We start from the raw sequence: 20,690 nt of genomic DNA on the forward strand, positions 1-20,690 counted from the left end.
ACCATTGTGTATAAATGCCACATTTTAAAAAAATCCATTCATCTATTGAAGGGCATCTAGGTTGGTTCCACAGTCTAGCTTTTGTGAATTGTGCTGCCATGAACATCGATGTAGCAGTATCCCTATAGTACGCTCTTTTAAGGTCTTCAGGGAATAGTCCGAGAAGGGCAATAGCTAAGTCAAATGGTGGTTCCATTCCCAGCTTTCCCAGGAATCTCCATTACTGCTTTCCAAATTGGCTACATCAATTTGCAGTCCCACCAGCAATGTACAAGTGTACCCTTTTCCCCACATCCTTGCCAGCACTTGTTGTTTGACTTCATAATGGCTGCCAATCTTACTGGAGTGAGATGGTATCTTAGGGTAGTTTTGATTTGCATTTCTCTGACTGCTAGAGATGATGAGAACTTTTTCATGTACTTGTTGATTGAATGTATGTCCTCCTGTGAGAAGTGTCTGTTCAGGTCCTTGGCCCATTTGTTGATTGGGTTATTTGTTTTCTTATTGTTTAATTTTTTGAGTTCTTTGTATACTCTGGATATTAGGGCTCTATCTGAAGTGTGAGGAGTAAAAATTTGTTCCCAGGATGTAGGCTCCCTATTTACCTCTCTTATTTTTTCTCTTGCTGAGAAAAAACTTTTTAGTTTAAGTAAGTCCCATTTGTTGATTCTTGTTTTTAACTCTTGTGCTATGGGTGTCCTATTAAGGAATTTGGAGCCCGACCCCACAATATGTAGATCGGAGCCAACTTTTTCTTCTATCAGATGTAGCGTCTCTGATTTGATATCAAGCTCCTTGATCCATTTTGAGTTAACTTTTGGGCATGGAGAGAGAAAGGGATTCAGTTTCGTTTTGTTGCATATGAATTTCCAGTTTTCCCAGCACCATTTATTGAAGATGCTATCCTTCCTCCATTGCATGCTTTTAGACTGTTTATCAAATATAAGATAGTTGTAATTTTGTGGATTAGTCTCTGTGTCCTCTATTCTGTACCATTGGTCCACCCGCCTGTTTTGGTACCAGTACCATGCTGTTTTTGTTACTGTTGCTCTGTAGTACACTTTGAAATCTGGTATCACTATACCTCCTGATTCACACTTCCTGCTTAGACTTGCTTTTGCTATTCTGGGTCTTTTATTTTTCCATAAGAATTTCATGATTGCGTTATCTATTTCTATAAGAAATGCCATTGGGATTTTGATTGGCATTTCATTGAACCTATAGAGAACTTTTGGTAATACCACAATTTTCATGATGTTAGTTCTGCCTATCCATGAACAGGGTATATTTTTCCATCTTCTAAGGTCTTCTTCTATTTCTCTCTTTAGGGTTCTTTAATTTTCATTGTATAAATCTTTCACCTCTTTTGTTAGATTGATTCCCAAGTATTTTATTTTGAGGATATTGTGAATGAGATGGTTTTCCTCATTTCCATTTCAGAAGATTTGTCGCTGATACACAGGAATGTCTTTGATTTATGCATGTTAATTTTATATCCTGCCAGTTTGCTGAATTCACTTATTAACTCTAGTAGTTTCTTTGGAGACCCTTTTGGGTCTTCTAGGTATAAGATCATATCATCCGCAAATAGTGATAATTTAAGTTCTTCTTTTCCTATCTTAATGCCTTTAATTTCTTTTGTCTGTCTAATTGCTCTGGCTAGTATTTCGAGAACTATATTGAATAGAAGTGGTGAGGGAGGGCATCCCTGTCTTGTTCCAGATTTTAGAGGGAATGCCTTCAGTTTTTCTCCATTTAGAATGATGCTAGCCTGAGGCTTAGCATAGATAGCTTTTACAATGTTGAGGTAAGTTCCTGTTATCCCTAGTTTTTCTAGTGTTTTGAACATAAAGGGATGCTGTACTTTGTTGAATGCTTTTTCTGCGTCTATCGAGATGATCATATGGTTCTTATCTTTAAGTCTATTGATGTGATAAATAACGTTTATTGATTTCCATATATTGAACCAGCCTTGCATCCCAGGGATGAATCCTACTTGATCATGGTGTACAATTTTTTTTGATATGCTTTTGTATCTGATTCGCCAGAATTTTACTGAGGATTTTTGCATCTAGGTTCATTAGAGATATTGGTTTGTAGTTTTCTTTCTTTGAAGTGTCTTTGTCTGGTTTCAGATCAGATTGATGTTGGCCTCACAGAAAGAATTTGGAAGAGCTCCTTCTTTTTCTATTTCCTGAAATAATTTGAAAAGTAGTGGTATTAACTCTTCTTTAAAGGTTTTGTAAAACTCCGCTGTATACCCATCTGGTCCTGGGCTTTTCTTGGTTGGAAGTCTTTTGATGGCTTCTTCTATTTCCTCCTTTCCTCCTTTATTGGTCTGTTTAAATTGTGTGTAACTTCCTGACTCAATCTGGGAAAATCATATGACTTAAGAAATTTATCGATATCTTCACTATCTTCTATTTTATTGGAATATAGGGTTTCAAAATAATTTCTGATTATCTTCTGTATTTCTGTAGTGATATTGCCTTTTTCATCCCATATGTTAGTAATTTGAGTTCTCTCTCTTCTTCTCTTAGTTAGCATGGCTAAGGGTCTGTCGATCTTATTTATTTTTTCGAAGAACCAACTTTTAGTTTTGTCAATTTTTTCCATGGTTTCTTTTGTTTCAATTTCGTTGATTTCCACTCTAATTTTAATTATTTCTTGCCTTCTGCTACATTTGCTGTTGTTTTGCTCTTCCTTTTCTAGGGTTTTGAGATGAAGTGTGAGCTCATTTATTTGTTGTTTTTTTTTCTTTTTTTGAGGAATGAACTCCAGGTAATGAATTTCCTTCTTAAAACTGCTTTCATTGTGTCCCATAGATTCCGATATCTTGTGTCTGTATTTTCATTTATCTCTAAGAATTTTTTGATTTCCTCCTTTATGTCTTCTGTAACCCACTGATCATTCAGTAACATATTGTTCATTTTCCAGGTGATGTAGGATTTTTCCTTCCTTCTTTTATCATTGATTTCCAGTTTCATTCCATTATGATCAGATAAGATGCATGGTATTATCTCCGCACCTTTATATTTACTTAGGGTTGTCCTATGGCATAATACATGGTCTATCTTTGAGAAGGATCCATGTGCTGCTGAGAAGAAAGTATACCCTCTTGATGATGGTTGATATATTCTATATATGTCAGTTAAGTCTAGGTTATTGATTGTGTTATTGAGTTCTATAGTTTCTTTATTCAGCTTTTGTTTGGAGGATCTGTCCAATGGTGAGAGCGGTGTGTTGAAGTCAGCCATAATTATTGTGTTGTGGTCTATTTGGTTCTTGAACTTGAGGAGAGTTTGTTTTATGAACGTTGCAGCACCATTATTTGGTGCATACATATTGATAATTGTTATGTCTTGTTGGTGAATGGTTCCTTTTAACAGTATATAGTGCCCTTCTTTATCCCTTTTGATTAACTTAGGTTTGAAGTTGATTTTATTCGATATGAGTATGGCCACTCCTGCTTGCTTCCGAGGACCATATGAATGGTATGAGTTTTCCCAACCTTTCACCTTCAGCCTCTGTAAGTCTTTTCCTGTCAGATGAGTCTCCTGAAGGCAGCATATTGTTGGGTCTGTTTTTTTAAATCCAAGTTACTAGTCTATGTCGCTTGATTGGTGAGTTTAAGCCATTAACGTTTAGGGTTACTATTGATATATGGTGTGTCCTTCCAGTCATATTCATTTATTTATTTATTTATTTTAATTTGGCTTGTTTTTCCTCTTTGGTTATTTCCCGCCCTTTACTGGGTTATCTCCCACTGTTTTGGGTGCTGTTTTTCGTTTCCTCTTCTTGTAGTGTTTTGCTCAAAATGCTTTGCAGTGCTGGTTTTCTGGCTGCAAATTCTTTTAACTTTTGTTTATCGTGAAATATTTTAATTTCATTGTCAAACCTGAAGCTTAATTTTGCTGGATACAATATTCTAGGTTGGAATCCATTATTTTTCAGTATTTGAAATATGTTGTTCCAGGATCGTCTCGCTTTCAACGTCTGTGATGAAATATCAGCTGTCAACCTAATTGGTTTACACCTGAACGTAATCTTCCTCCTTTCTCGTAGCTTTTAATATTCTCTCCTTGTTATGTATGTTGGATATCTTCATAATAATGTGTCTTGGAGTTGGTCTATTATGGTTTTGTATGTTTGGGGTCCTGTAGGCTTCCAGAATTTGGCAGTCCATTCCATCTTTCATTTCTGGAAAGTTTTCTAAGATTATTTCATTCAATGAGTTGCTCATTCCTTTGGTTTGGACCTCTATACCTTCTATCCCAGTGACTCTTAAGTTTGATTTTTTTATGACGTCCCATATCTCTTGGATGTTTTTCTCGTGGTTTCTTACCAGCCTTTCTGCATTGGCTATAGTCTTTTCGAGTTGATAAACTTTGTCTTCATTATCTGATGTTCTGACTTCTATTTGATCTAGTCTATTTGTAATATTCTCATTTGAGTTTTTGATTTGGTTTATGGTTTCCTGCATTTCTAGGATTACTGTTTGATTCTTTTTAAATCTCTATCTCCTGGTAGAGTTCATTTTTTGCTATTTGAATCTGCTTATGAAATTCATTTTCAAAGTATTCTTTCATTGTTTGGATTTGCTGTCTAATGACTTCCATCTGAGTCAGGTATGCCTTGAGTTCTTTCTCTGTCCATTTTTCCAATGCCTCTAGGTTCTCCTGTAAATTTAAGTTATCCTGCATTGTTTATAATCCTTTTTTCCCTTGTATTTTCATGGTGCTCACATTACTTTCCAACTCTGTTTGACTGCTGTGTTTCTGTTTTCACCTATAAATTTGTTTTGGTTTTTATAGCTCCAAGATCTCTCCTGTTCTATCGCTGAACTTGCTGCAATTTGTCGGAAACTGGCAATGGTGACGTCAGCTCTCCAAAATGGTGGCCGCTGACTTCCTCGGTGACTTGTCCGGTGTGGAGGGCAGATCTGGACTGTTTCTCTCCCCCGTCTCAAACCCAGAACTCAGCCTGGATCACAGTGAGGGCACAGTTGACAGGATCCCACAGAATCCACAGCACTGTTTCTCTGCGTTGCTGGCACGCCGTTTCTCGGCGTGTAGTCTCTGGCTGCAGGGTGGGTCCCCAATCAATCAGCCTGAATCTCCAGGCCCACGTTTCACTTGCGATTGAGCCACAGTAATTGATCCTCGGGTGTTGAAAATCCTTCCTCTAGGTTTTGGTGCACCCCAATTTTGCTGCAAATTCCTAACAAGATAGCTTCTGGCCGTTCTAACTCGCTATTCACCTGTGCAGTGACGCGGTACACAGGGGTAATGCACTCTATTCGCCACCATCTTTCCCCTCCTGGATGTAAATCTTAACTGTCATTTTTCTCTGTCAGCCTTTAAAAGTCTATCCTTATTCTGTATGGTAGGCATTTTCATAATAACATGCCTGGGCTTGATTCTATGTAATTCTGTATACTTGGGGTCCTGTAAGCCTCCTGTGTTTGATTTTCCATTTCCTTCTTAAGGTTTAGGAAATTTACTGATATTATTTCATTGAAAAGCTTGTGCATTCCATTGGTTTGTATATACGAGCCTTCATCTATCTCAATAAATCTTAAATTGGGTCTTTCCATGTTATTCCATATTTCTTGAACATTCTGTTTGTGTTCTCTTAACATCTTTTCTCCATGGTCAACTTTATTTTCAAGATCATATATTTTGTCTTCATTTTCTAAAATGCTATCTCTCAGGTCTAGTCTGCTGGTGATTCTTTACATTGAGTTTTTAATTTGGTTTATTGATTCATTAATTTTGATAATTTCTGACTGATTCTTTAAAATTCCTATTTCCTATTGAAGTAGTCTTTTCCTTCTTTGATTTTTCTGTCTGATTTTACTCCTGACATAATATTTGATCTCACAGGTCAACTTAACTCTAGACTTTCTAAATTCCTTCTTGCTTGGACATTTCCATCACTGTGATATCATGAGATTCTCTTAATGTGGTATTTTGATTTGTTTGTGATGATTTATTCCTTGATTTTTCATGTTGTTTTTGTGTCTACCAAAATTTTCACTAAGAATCTGTGGTAGTAGTGCTTCTACCCTATGAATTTATAGTGTTCCTGAAGATTTCTAGTATCTCAGATTTTAGAGGCAGACATATAATAACATCAAATGCAATCAATATTCAGCATTAAACTACTTAGTTATTGTTTTGGAATCTACAATGTTAATTGGTACTCTAAAAAGAAATTGTATACTATGAAATTATCAATAGTAGAGATATTATGTTTACAAAAGGGTTTGCTATTTCAAAAAGGGTGAAGAGGGATAATGCAGAGGATGTAATAATTGAGACAGAGGATGAAAGAGAGAAAGTGGTAGTAAAGAATTAAAGGAAGAGTGAGAGAACAATATAATTTTGCACAAAAGAGAGAAAGATAATTGAGAGAAACAGGAGGAAAACAATATAAAAAAAATAACAAAAGTTTAAAAAAATACATAAAACAATACCAAGGCAAAACCCTAGTCCTCAAAAGAATTATGAAAATCATTACCTTCAAGAAATGCTAGAGGGCTGGGGCTGTAGCTCAGTGGTAGAGTGACTGCCAAGGAAATAAACAAATAATATAAAGACATTTTGTCCATCTATAACTATAAAAAATAAAACAATAAAAAATAAATAAAGAAATGCCAGAAAAATAAGTGTGAGACAAATATGCCTATGTATAATTGTCCATGGACTATTAGCACACAAGTTTGGTTTTTTTTTTTTTTTTTTTTAAGTTTCCTGATGCAAGATGAAGGAATTGTTTCTATTGTGATGGTCAAAAAATTGACTATAATATTATGTGTTGGTTGTCGGTTCTCAATTGTCTGTTTTTTCCCCTTGAGGTATGTATTGTGCATATGCAAGACTAGTAGTTGAGGGCTATTAATTCCTTCTTTTTGTGGAGCTAGTTAGGTTGCCTGCTTTCAGCTTCCTTTTTCAGCAATATGAGGTGCAGTGGATTGGAAGGTATTGTCTCCTTCACTCAAAGTGAGGGGTCACTGTAGAGTTCTGTGAAAGGGATTCTCAGAGGTGCTGCTCCTAGAGATGGGGTTTGGGTCTAGCTAGACCCCTGGTGTTTTGTGGAATGGTATTTGGTGCAGCTTTTAAATCAGCACACCACTGGAGCCAGGCTGCTTCTGGTCTGCACTGGGCATTTGTATCACTTGAATCTCCTCTGGGTTCCACTTGAGCAGTCCTTTGCCCCCCTTTACCTCCCACAAGTCCCATATCTTTGCTACCTGGGCTCAGTCCCAAAGTGCACATTCATTCCCTCCCCCCTCCCCCCAGTCAAGTCCCTGGTTGTCCCCAGCTGGTTCTGCCAACCATGAGACTCAAAGTGTGAGAGACACCCAGGACCTCTCAGGTCTGAGTGTCTCAAAATCCCCTGGGTATAACACTTTCCATTCCTGAATTTCACCTGGTTTTCTAGTCATACTCTGGGTCATGGGTTGGGCCTCTGCCAGTCAAGTTTTGGGCCCAACTGGAATTACACAGGTCTGGATGCCTGGGTTTGGACCCATACCTGGGAGAGCTATGGCACAGCAGGAAAATATGGCTGCTGACCCTTCTCTCTGCTGGTCACTGGGAGACAGGCAGTGTCCCTCTCACATGAAAACAAAGTGCAGCTCATCCACTGGATCAGCTTGACAATGTCCCTGATTACTGTCCTCTCTGTTTCAAGGCACACCTAGATGCTATCTGAAATTTGGACTCTCTAAGTCTCTTTCTCTGACCTGCCCATGGTGGATCTATATCAGCAGCTGCTGATGCCAGTGCTGGATTTTTCTTTCTTTTATTCATGTTTTTAATTTGATTCTATCCAAAGTTCTAGGCCATTCTGAAAGTCCAGTATTAAGTCCCAGTAGGATTTCTTTTCTTTTCTTTTTTTTTTTACTGACCTCAAAGAAAAGCTGTTTGTCCTCTTTTCTGGTCCTATGCCATGGAGTATTTTGAAAAGTAACCTTCTCTACTTTACCATCTTGTCCCATTAGTTTTTTTTAAATAGTTAGTGTCTTGGGGTATACATGATAGTGAGATTCATAATGGTATATTCATATATGTACATAGGAAAGTTAGGTTAGATTCATTCTGTTGTCTTCTTCTATCCTGTCCCTTCTCCCTCCACCTCAGTACCTTTCATCTAGTCTACAAATCTTTCTTCTATTTTGATGGAATCCCTGACCCCCTTTTTCCTTCCTTTTCCCCTTATTTTGGACTAGGCAAATAAGAGAAAACATTTAAACTTTATCCAAAGGAATTCTAACCAAGATCTTAAAGAGAGAATTCTACACCCATGTTCATAGCATTATTCACAATAGCCAACAGGTAGAAGCAACATAAGCACCCATTCTTGACTGACAGTTTTATTGTTTCCTTTCAGCCAACTGAATGGGTACACTATTACACGTTTTTTTGTAACTTCTATTACTTCTGATAATGAAAGTAATTTCTGATAATGGAAGTCATTAATTATATTGTTGTTTTCTTGCTTATGACAAGGAATTTTTCTCTTGCTGTTCTCAAAAACTTCTCTTTTGTGGCTTTTAATAGTTTGAGTATATTGTGTCTAGGTATTGCTATCTTTACATTTATCCTACTTTAGTCTTCCTGAAATTCTTGTATTTACAGTTTTTCAACAAATTTTGGAAGTTTACAGTGATTATTTCTTATTTTTTCCCATATTCTCTTCTCTCTTTTTTCTTTCTCTTGCCCAGAATTCCTACATTTGTAGTCCTGGATGTATCAGACTGCTGTAGCTTTTATTTTACGACCAAACACTGAGCTCTTTCTACATTCAAGGAGGAGAGCAGTCAAAAATGGGTAAGAAATAAGTTCAGAGTCCTAGATTTTATTGTCAACATGGTTTTTCTAGCTCTAATAGTCTCCCTTATTTTTCTGCATACATACATTTATGTCCTTACTGTTTGACTCGTGACTTTGTTTTTGTTAACTTTTCATGCTTGAATATCTTCTCTTCTTAAATTTATAATAAAATCCAAAATTGCTGAATGTCTATGAGGCCTTGCATAAGCTGGCCTCTGCTTATCTCTTGGATCACTTTATGACATCCCCACTCATCTCATTCACTACATTCTAGATATACTGACCTCCTCTCAATTCTCTGAGATTAACAAGTTTTCTCTTACCTCTAGACCTTTAGCTTAGAACCCATTATTCCCTCTTTGCTTCCTCACACTTTAGGGCTTAGCTTGAATGCCAAAAGAGCTTTCCTTTAATCTATATAAGGTCTTCATGACATAATGCAAGATTTATCTTTATGGCAATTATCATAATTTTCATATTATATACTTATTTATGTGATCATGTGTTTAACTATGAGCTCCAGGCAGATAAACATAGATATCTGTCTTGTTCTCCTTAGTATACCTAGCACTTATCATAATAGGTGGGAGAAAATATTAACAAATATTTTTTAATAAATAAATTAAATTAACATCCTATATCCTGGCCATTCTTTAGTTTAGCTACTTCCATCTTCTCTAAACCCCTTTTTAGATTCTCTGTCCTCAATAATTCTCTTCTTCCCTGATTTCTTATTGCACTTAAAATCTTGCCACATGTCAAGAAGATATTTTACTATCTGACTTTTCCACTTGGCTGGTTTGTTATTTAAAGTCAGGAACATGTATCACATCTTTTGGGAACACTGTAATGTCCTATTAGATCTCTTTAGAAACAGAGGAACTTCTTTTTAATCTCTAGACCTAGAAGATATTGAATGGTCCCTCAATGAGAGACCGTCAGTAAAGGCTTATCTAAATTTAATTGCTCAACAATTTTTTTTCAGGTCTTATGCTTATCACTGGGGGGAAAATAGCACAAGAAATATACAAGGAAGTCCTATTCTAAGTGGGGGGGAATCTATAGGCACGTGCACAATTACAATGTAATATCTACTAATGAAATAAAGCTAGGTACAGAGTAAACATGGGCAAAGTCAATTCCTAGGGCTTGATTCTACTCACAAACTTTGAGGAAATTTTCAAAAAGTTAAGTTTTAAAGAACAGACAGAAGTTCATCAAAACAGACAGAAGTTCATCAAATCAAGAAGGGTAGGGAAACAAGTTTAGAGAAAGCCAAATAAGTCACCAAAGTTAAATTGAATTTATTTTAAAGTTGGAGAATTAGATAGAGTCATAAGCCAGGCCTTCTACACAATGTTAAACAGCAAGTTCTGTAGCATAAATGGGAACTAACACCAACAGTTTACATTTTTAAAAGAGAAGTATGGTGTGAAGAATAACTCAGGATGTGAAGAAAGTAGATTCAGGGAGTCTATATTTGGGTAGAAATATGAAGGATCTTGGATAACAATGAGGATGGAATAGGAGAAGTGATTTGGTTGATGTTTAGGAAGCAGAAGTCGAAAGGACACTGATTAACAGAGAGGGGAAAGAGATAAAGAAGGAGCTTACAAGAATTCCAAGGTTTCAGATGCTCTCTAAGCAAATGATAATGCCTTTTACTTGATTTAAGGAGCATGGGCAAAAGTTTATGTGTGAAGCAAAGAAAATGAATTCAGTTTTTATATACTGAGATAAGTATGTCTGAGGAACTGTGGGGGCAAGCCCAAGATGGCTATATTTAAGTTCCCTTGCTGAGACTTCTGGCCTGCTATGTTTTAGTATATATACAGTCAAGGTCATAAATACCCCAATTCAGCATATGTACTCAAGGTTATAAATATTTGCTTGTGCATGTGCACTCACATAATCCAATGGCATCAGGACTTCTTTGGCTCACACATGATAAAGTCCTATTGCAAAGATAGGCAGCTATTGCCACCTTCAAATAAAGCATGTCTTCAATTCCAACTGCACCTTGTGTCTTCTTTCAACTGCCAGAGTCCTGAACCTTTTCCCCAGGATCTAAGCACCCTGCAGGACAGGGACATCCAAGGGCACATGTCTGGTAGAGAAAAGGAAATGAGGGCTTGAAACTAAGGGGAGAGGTCTCTGAGATTTAGATTTTATGACTAAATATTTGATTCTATTCTAAATGATGAAATGTCAAAAATGCTAGTTAAGCAACCAAGGTCCTGCTAGCTGCTGCATATTCCCTTCTGCAGATTGTCTAATACTTACCAGTTAACCCATACTAGGATATACTGTACGATTTTGCAGTGTCTTTCATTTTAGCCCTTCCAGGTTTGCATATGAAATCAGCAATGAGACAAAATGGAAGAATATCTGCTCTTCTCTTTAATTAGCTCTTTCTGCCCACATGTATGTGCTCTTTGGCACAGAGGTAAGTATAGTAGAAATGCTGAAAACTAGATTAGCACCATTTAATTAGAGGTTAGACAAGCACTAACTGGTTAAAAAGACAGATGCTCAAGAGAACCTCTTTTTAAAAAAATTTTTTGGTTTAGATGGACACAATATCTTTATTTTATTTATTCATTTTTATGTGGTGCTGATAATTGAACCCAGTGCCTCATGCATAGTAGACAAGCACTCTACCACCAAGCTACATCCCCAGTTCCTCAAGAGAACATCTTGATGAGAAGATATAATTACACATTCTGTGTCAATACCCTGAACACCTGATATATCACTAACCTTTAAAGATTTCTCATAAACTGCTTCAAGAAAGTAATACATGACTGATTTAATAACCTAACCATAAGAAAACCCTAACTCTTTGTTAATAGTAGTTCAATGATCTAGAATTTTGGGGGGTTTATACAGCTATCCAAATGCTAATAGAAGAAAGAAAGACAATTGGTTGATTTTAGATCTAGATCTAAAAATTTCTTATTAGTTTACTGTTAAAATTAAGTTTAAGAAAACTAAAAAAAAATAAAGAACATTCAATTAAGGACTTTATAATTTCTTTTACAGTGAGAAAGTTGTATACTTCTCTTCAATATCTAGAAATTTTTATTTTCTTTTAATTTTTAAAAATCAATTAATTTTTCACAGTATTGGCAAGCAAATCTAGGTTCTCACACATGCTAGGCAAGTACTCTGCCACTGAGCTGCATCCCTAGTCTGACTATCAAGAACTTTTTAAATGATCTAAACATTTCTAGTAGCTCTACAAAATTTGTTATATTTCTTTAAAATACTTTATAGTTTTTAAGGCTAAATTATAAATAATAAATTCAAAGATAAAATAGTTGGTCCACTGATGACTTCCCTGACAAATTACAAATCAGAATACTGGGGTGGCTGTGCTCGATTTGTATTTTCTCTAGTAAGTACATCTGGTAAAACATGTACTGAGCACAAGGCACTGCGCAAGATGCTGGGATTATGGAAAGAGAAGCCAGAGTCTCTGTGCTCAAATATGACAAAGAAATATATTCCAGTTTTCAAACTGCAATCCATGGATTTCCAGTGGTTCCACAGGGTACTAGATGAGATGGGGCTTAGTGAAATTTCTGTTATTTACCCCTTCCCTTAACACTAAAATAGTTCTATTTCCTCTGTCTCATATATTAGACTTTCTTGTAAAATTTACAAGAGCAGGAAAGGATTCTTACACTTTTATAAATAATAAATAAATTATAAATAAATAAGTTTATTATTAGTCAAATAAATAATAAACCTCTGGTCTAGTAGAAAAATAAGAGTAGCCAGAATCTACATCTCTCGTATGTAGTCTTGCCTGTATGCACCCCACTATCTTCTCTATAACATCTTTCCCAGGGGCACATACTATTAGCCATTGATGACAAGGAAAATTAATGCCCTGATCAATAGTGTATAATTTTATTCCAAATGCCAAAATTAAACACAGTGCTTTAGGTTTTTTTTTCATTAAGATTAGCAGTGTCCTGGAGCACACAAATTGTTTTTCTTTTGTACTATTACAACTTCCATTTAAAATTTTCCCATGTGTAACATACAATTGGAAAAGTGAATTTTAGTAAGAAAAATAAAAACAAAGAAAAACACATAAGGCACTCTTATCACAAGTTCTCAAACAATATAAATAATCTGAGATTTTTCTGTCTGCCCTAGTTAGAAGCTAACCATAGAGAAATGTTTGAACTCTAAAAATTTCATGTTAGCTACAGAACTCACAGCACACCCTGTGGCCTCTAGAAGGGAAGCCTAAAGAGTCTCCTTGATTCTCCCCACCCTTCAAGGAAGAAAGCACTGCTGAAGTTTCCCTGTTTAATAGCTCCAGGGCTCTGCCATGATATATACTCCATTGCATGTCAGCCCTTTGGTACCTCTTCTTCAATCTAAGGCATAAAGAACAAAAGCAGCCCAGCTTTCCCTTCTTCCCAGAAGGCACTCTTCCTTCACAGTGTTGGAATGGCATCAAAGGCTGGAACTGCTTTCTGACAGAACACTATCAGCCTCTTTCCCAGTGAACTCTCTCACTCACACGCATCAAGCCAGGGCTCAGGACTTCCTGAATTCTAGGGTTGGGCATCTTTGTTACAGTTGCCTTGCTTTGTTTATCCTCTGCTCTTTCTCTTGAATTGAACACTTGTATATATTTCCTTCCCTGAGGTGGTAAAAGTCAAGATTCAATTTTGAGCGTCTATATGGAAATAAGCAGAGGGGAAAAAAAGAAGCCACATAGGATATAGTTTAGATGACTTCAAGGGACATTGAGGATTGAAGTAAAATTTCCAGACAAGAAGACAAAGCTAGTTCATCTTGCTTTGCCCCCTCTGTGCATCTATCTTCTCTGAATGTCAGAGATGCCTAAGACCCAGCCATCCTAATACAGAGCCTCAGCCCCACCAAAACTTCCAGTAACTCTTACCTGATCTGCTTGCCTTCTCTCATGTCATATAAGGAAAAGAAGACATCAGTATCTTCCCCAATGGTATTATAGGTGAAACTCTTTAGACTGAAGAAGAAGTGATGTGGTACTGGCATCCGACAGGTTTCCCCATGACGAGGGCGCATTGTATCTACCTAATGACGACAGTAAAAGAGCAATGATTTCTATTTTATTCACTATATTGATTATTAAAAATTAAAAATTAAATTATAAGTCTTATTACACTACTGAAGGGAAGTATTTAAGAGAGACTAAAGATGTTTTCTCTGCCAGTAAGGGATGCTATGTCAATAGACTTGGATTGAGATGGGCAAGCAAGCAGCTGGGAGAGAGTGAAGGAGATAAGAGAACAGAATTCCAACTTACAAGTGAACTCAAATCTCCACTAGGTCACAAATCTAAATTCTCCTTGGAACAATTTTTAACATCATTTTTTAGAGATGCTGTCCTAATGTACTTGATTTACACTGTTAGGTATAAATATTTGGTTTTTGAATAGTTAAGTGCAATTCATTTCACATTTTATTTTTCACGATATTTACATGACAATGGCAAAGTAAGACACAACCAGAATAACACAGCCCTGACCCAAATATCAGTTCATTTTAAAAGTACAAGACACCTCATAATTAAAATAGGCAAAAGCATTGGGGATTAATTTTTCCCCTCAACACTTGCTCTTTGGATTTGGCCAGAAGAATGCAAGGTGTAAATATTTACCTTTCTTCATAACATTTTTATTTTCTCCTAAATGAATTCATTTTAGTCTGAGTCTACTTTCTTTTAATTGTGCTTATATAAATTTGCACAGAGGAATGGAGACTAGTAAAATCTGCTAGGAGGTAAAGGCTGCTTAGAATAAAGTTACCACACATTCAAGAAGTCAGTGGTATCTATCATATCTTGGTGCTTTCATATGCTATGATCTCTTAAAAGAAAGTTGAGGGAAAAGACTGGGAGGTCTGGGTAAGCTGCTTACCTGGGATGTGCTCTGCTGTACACTCTGCCTACTAGATAAATGCTATGGAAAGAAAGAAAAAAGAAAGATTTACTCTGTTAGGAAAGAAACTAACTTTTATTAAGTACCTTCTATATGCTAGGCAGTCTACTATGCATTTTATCTTCATGATATCATTTAATTCTGATAACTTTGTTAGATAATCATTATTCATATTCAATGGAGACAATGAAAGTTTAAGAGCAGGGAAGTTATTTGCTGAATGTCACACAACAAGAAGCTGGAACAATCTGCATTCAAACCCTAGGTTCTCTATCACTGAATACCAACCAAATCACAGATGGGTGCTTGCTACTAAATTTTTTCTTTGGCAATGTCTTCCTACACTTTACCATTTTCTGAACTGCCTGATTAGGCTTCTTCAAACTTTCCACACTGAAGCCCTTTAAAAAAAAGGGATCCTCCCTAAAGATTTCTTCATGCTGTTCCACTGCTATTGGCTGAAGTTAAAAGAAGCAGATTCCAATGCGAGCTATGCCATTCATAGGCTGTGAAACTTTAAACAAATCATTAACTCTATCCTAGAGGTATTTTTTTCTACTGTAAAACAGATAAGAACTGGTCTTTTCTTCCTCAAAATATTGTTGTGAGGTTCAAATTACATAATGGAAATCAGTATAATATAGCAGTTAGGGACCTAAGTACAGAAGTCAAGAAACCAGTTTTGAATCATGAGTCACATTTAATGGCTGTATATTTTCTCATGTGTAAACTGAGGATAAAATTTTGTGCCTAACTCAGTCTCATAGGGTTTTGTGAAGATTAACCCAGAATGTAAGTGAATGATAATTATTAAAAACTAGTTATTATACAAAAGCCATTCATATTTGGAAGTAAAACCTGGCCAAGAAGAATGGTGAGTTCACAAATATTTATTGCCCTGTATTGGAAAACTCAACAATGAGAGTTTCTATTTGGCTGCCATTTGGACCCTATAGATGTGGGGCAGCATACAGTTTCACATCATATGGGTAAGAAGAGTGGTTGTAAGAATGCCTTCATTTAATTTCCCAATACATACCTTTAACACTGAATAAAACCAAAGTAAAATTAAATACTAATTTAAGTGTGACCCACTAGCTATATTTACTAATTATTAAATATCTATGTGCATTATGAGCTAGTTATTAAGGAGTACTGATGTTCATTCATAGGACTATATTTTCCCATGATACATATTTAATATAATAAAGTCAAATGTATAACATCTGGGTAAACTATTACATAGAATATATATACACAAAAGAAAACATACATGAAATTGACAAAAAAAATAGGGCTGGGTGTTCGGCTCAGTGGTAGACTTGTTTAGCAATTATGAGGCCTTAGGCTTTATCACAAGCATCGGGAAAGACAAACTTAAAACAACAAAACAAAATCAGGCTTTCAAAATACAAATTGGGTTTTCTATGATTTACTGACTAGATCCTACTGGAATGTTATCAGACTAAAATAAATTTTGTTTTATTTTAAATTAAGGGATTGCATTAAGTCATTCTTCTTTTTTTTTTTTTTAGAGAGAGAGAGAGAGAGAGAGAGAGAGAGAGAGAGAGAGAGAGAGAGAGAATTTTTCTTAATATTTATTTTTTAGTTCTTGGCGGACACAACATCTTTGTTTGTATGTGGTGCTGAGGATCGAACCTGGGCCGCACGCATGCCAGGCGAGCGCGCTACCGCTTGAGCCACATCCCCAGCCCAAGTCATTCTTATTAAGTATATTTATTGACCAACTCTTAAAATGACTACAGAACTTACTAGTTGTAAGTTTTCAGTTAATACTATCTACAGAAATTTACAAAACAGCTAACTTTAGTATAAAACATTCCATTGACAATAACAAATATCATCGCAGACTGAAGAGGTGTCACATTTTGGAAGAACTTCCAAACTAGTTTAGATTTTAGGCTTTTTAGATAAATGAACATATTTTATTAAAATGTCAATTTAATAAAGTAAAGCACATATTTTAAAAAGTTAAATACCCTAAAGGTTTGCAATAAAAATTATCAGTTCTCTGCTTACCCTGTCTTGTTCCCTTGAGATAAGTATTTTCAACTCTTTACTGTTTTTTCCTAGAATTTATCAAATTTTTCTAAATGTTATATTTATATCAATCTCTCTTTATACAGTTTTAGAATTACACATTGGTTTTTATAATGGAAGTCGAGGATTTTAACTCTTGTGCATATCCCCTTCCCTTCACCTATGTTCTTAATATCTCAAAACTCTTAAACTATTACTTATATTATAACTTAAATATTTTTCTCTGCTGAGAAAAGTCATGTAGTACAATTACATTTCTTTTCTTCTGCCATTTTCATCTTGGATATACTTATTTGTTTTAAATTATAGTCATCTCTTATTATCCACACAGAATTGGCTCCAGGATCCCCCCCAGGTATCAAAATCCATGGATACTCAAGTCCCTTTTATAAACTTTTATTTGCATATAACCTACAAATATCCTTCTGTATATTTTGTCATCTCTTATTACTCAAAACAGTTCATACAATTTAAAAGTTATATAAACAGTGATTATACTATTATTTAGAAATTATTAATGATGATAAGAAAAAATAGTCTGTACATGGTTAGTATAGACATAATTTTTCTCCAAAGTATTTTTGAGTCAAGGTTGAATGAATCTGCAAACATGGAACCTGCAGATAAGAAGGCCCTTTTTCTATGTCCCCCATTATTCTAAAAGTCTAGGGACAGCATCTTACACATGGCGAAAATTGTCAGATAATCTGTGAAGCCAAGTTGTTCTCCTGGAGATACCCTTCCTAGCTGTCTTCTGCCTTTCTGCTTTAATCTGGACCAATTCTCAGTAGTTATTCTCTATTACACAACTGTCATCCTAGGACTTCCCTCTGCTGCTTACCTCAGAATTCTTTGTACCCATCATCTGGATCAGATTCCCTAACATTGAGGGTACACATATAGTAGTTTTTTGATTTATTCCTTCATTCTAAAAGAATAATTTATTCTTTAGTATTTTCCTCCTTCATTCTAAAGGAATAATTTATTCTTTAATACTTTCCTGAAAAGGGGTTAAAAGTAGTTGGTGTTTTGAAACTCTGAATGACGAAAATTCTCTTTAGGCTACTCTCCTACTTGATTAATAATGTAATTAAGTAAATATAGAATACTAGGTTAAATTTTTCCCCCTCAGAATTTTGCATACAATGCTTTAATATATTCCAGTTTTTAATGTTGCTATTAGGAAGCCCCAAGTGTTATCCTTTCAACAAGTCATTTGTATATGACTCTAGAAACTTTTAACTCCTCTCTCCATTTCTAGTGAGCTGAAAATTTAGAATCAAATGCCCAATACTATTGGTCCTTTGAATCTGGAGACTCAAATATATGTTCTGGAAATATTTTTAATATGATTTCTTCCATAATTTTCTCTTTCTTTGTATCTTTGTTATTTTTTCTGAAACTCTGTTATTTATGTACTGGATGTCCTAGATAGTATCTCTAGTTTTTAAAACTTTTCTCTCCTATTGTTAATTTTGTTGTGGTTCTGTTTTCAGGAAGATTTTCTTTATCTTCTAACCTTAATACCATATTACTCCAGTTATCTAATTTTTAAATTTCTGGAGCTGCTTCATTATTGCATTGTTTCTTCCTTTTTCTCTAGAGACAGCAATCACTGATTTCTTCTGCCTGCTTCTTCCAAGATGTTTTCAGATGTTTGTTGGGGTCGCTAACTTTCACTTAGGTTTTTGTTTGCTGATGCTTAGCTATCTAGAAGTGCTGTGTGGGGGTCTTTTGATCAATGGGTTTCAGTATAAAGAACTTTAAGGACATGAGTGATCATTTTATCCAGTCCTATCACTTCAAATATATATAATCTGATGACTCTAAAACTGTCAAAGTTATCTCAGGAACTACAGACTTTCATTCATGCTTTTGAATGTCTAAAAGGCATCTTGAACTTGAAAAAAGATATATCTAGAACAATTGTTCCCACTGCTCAACTCCCAAACCTGCTTCTTCTACATTGTTTCAAATAATTCACTATTATCTAGTTGGGCAGACCAAAAACTCAGCAATCACTCTTCTATGACCTTTCTCTTAATTCTATACATGTATATCAATACAATCTATCAACAATTCTGATTAGTTCTAACTTCAAAATATATTAAGAGTCCAATAACTTCTTACTACTTTGACTAGGCCAGCTTTAGCCCAAAGTACTGAAATTAAGATTTTGTGCTTTAATGACTGCTCCTTGCTTCCATTTTATGATCAGGAATGCATATCTGATCATGCTACTTTCACGGTTCTGCCAGTCTAATGGAATAAGTGTAATTTGGGACATGCAAAGCTTTTGCTTCCGTGCTGGAATATATTTCACTATATATAATATTCACTATAATATCTAATGCCAAAATTATAAAAATCATTATATTTCCTGGAACTGCCACTTCCCTATGCTTTGCGGCATTTTGAAGTGTTTTTCCTGCTTTTTTCATACTCTTAGAAAATCAGTCACTATCTCTAATAGCATTAGTGTATATCTTAATTACGCTATGCAGCAAATGCATGTTTGTGGTCTACTGATTCTACTAGAGTACAGTTTCTCAATGGGAGAAATCCATGAACAGGTTTCAGCAACAAGCATTGGGAAATCTATCCATCAATTCCTCTAAAACTGATTGTAAAACACTGTATGTAATTCATATTTGCATAGACATGGAAGAAAATATCATCTGATCCTTCCTGATAGAGAAAAGGTTAGAAACCAACACTAGATGATGAGATTCTTGAGGAAAGGGATAAATCTTGTTCATCATTAATCTCTATATTGCACTCCTATTATGTTGCAGAGAGCAGTTAAAGCAAATGCTTGTACATGTTAATAAATATACAGAAGTAAATATATAGAAGCAATAAATATGTTACTTGTATATTATTTAGGCAAATTTCCTTTTGTCCTTGACCAGGCATAATACTTGGTATCATCTATGTTCAATAAAACATTATATTTCTTAAAGAGATCCTAAAACTTCTAATTGTCATCAATATATACTCACTGAATATACTACTCAAAATGTGAGGTTATACCCAGGCCCTTAATCTAAGCTTAACTATCACTTTACATTTCTACTATTTGTTTCACTTTTAAATGTTCTCTCTCTCTTTTAGTTACTTCTTATCCAGCCTACCAAATTGAATCATGATCATCATTCAACCCAACAGATCTGTATTGGACATCTAAGCATCTATCAGTCTCTGCCTATGGAAAGATTGGTACATTATTTCCAGGTTCAAAAATCACCACATTAACTAATAACTGGCTCTTTCCAGTTTCAACCACCTTTATTCCTAAGAAGGGAATAGGAAGCATAATGTTAGTAACTAGTGCAGGCTGAAATAAAACAAAGAGCAAAATCAACGAAGAAGTGACCCCTAGATAGTAAAGTAAGCCCAGCATCTCTACATAGTATTCCCATTTGTAAACCAAGCATGATATGTACAGTCAGAATAAGGAAAGTGTTTAGAAATATTGTTTTACAGAATAAACAGGGAAAATAAAGGAGAAAAAAAAGAAGTATACAGGAACAAGCCACCCCATTTTAGATTTCTTACCATCTTGTAAAGATCGGAGACACTAATCTGGTCTGAATCCACAACTTCAAAGTCCTTCCGAGGTACCAGGTCCAGGCCCAAATGCCTAGTAAAGAGAAAGACCACACTTATCATTCTATGTCTATAGTACTCATCTTTCTTTATATGCCTGGGAACCTATATCTGTCATGATGTTGTAGACAGAAGTTCAGACTGCCCCAGCAGGGACATGCCTTCATCCAGCATCATCTAACTGTGTTCACCTTTGAATAAATAAATGAGGCTAGGGACTTTAAGGCTGACA

The 20,690-nt window shown here is 35.4% G+C and overlaps 1 protein-coding gene across 1 annotated transcript in view; it reads right to left on the reverse strand.

Moving 5' to 3' along the window:
• The window catches only part of Dock3 (dedicator of cytokinesis 3), a 589,707-nt gene that overhangs the window by 273,671 nt on the left and 295,346 nt on the right, over nucleotides 1–20,690 (reverse strand). The window contains exons 7-9 of the mRNA XM_076867085.1: nucleotides 20,408–20,492; nucleotides 14,768–14,809; nucleotides 13,768–13,922 (exon numbers count right to left, since the gene is read on the reverse strand). Of these exons, the coding sequence (XP_076723200.1) occupies nucleotides 13,768–13,922; nucleotides 14,768–14,809; nucleotides 20,408–20,492 (282 nt within the window). The remainder of the gene's footprint in view (nucleotides 1–13,767; nucleotides 13,923–14,767; nucleotides 14,810–20,407; nucleotides 20,493–20,690) is intronic.

This window comes from Callospermophilus lateralis, chromosome 10 (assembly GCF_048772815.1).
Source record: "Callospermophilus lateralis isolate mCalLat2 chromosome 10, mCalLat2.hap1, whole genome shotgun sequence".
NCBI lineage: Eukaryota > Metazoa > Chordata > Mammalia > Rodentia > Sciuridae > Callospermophilus > Callospermophilus lateralis.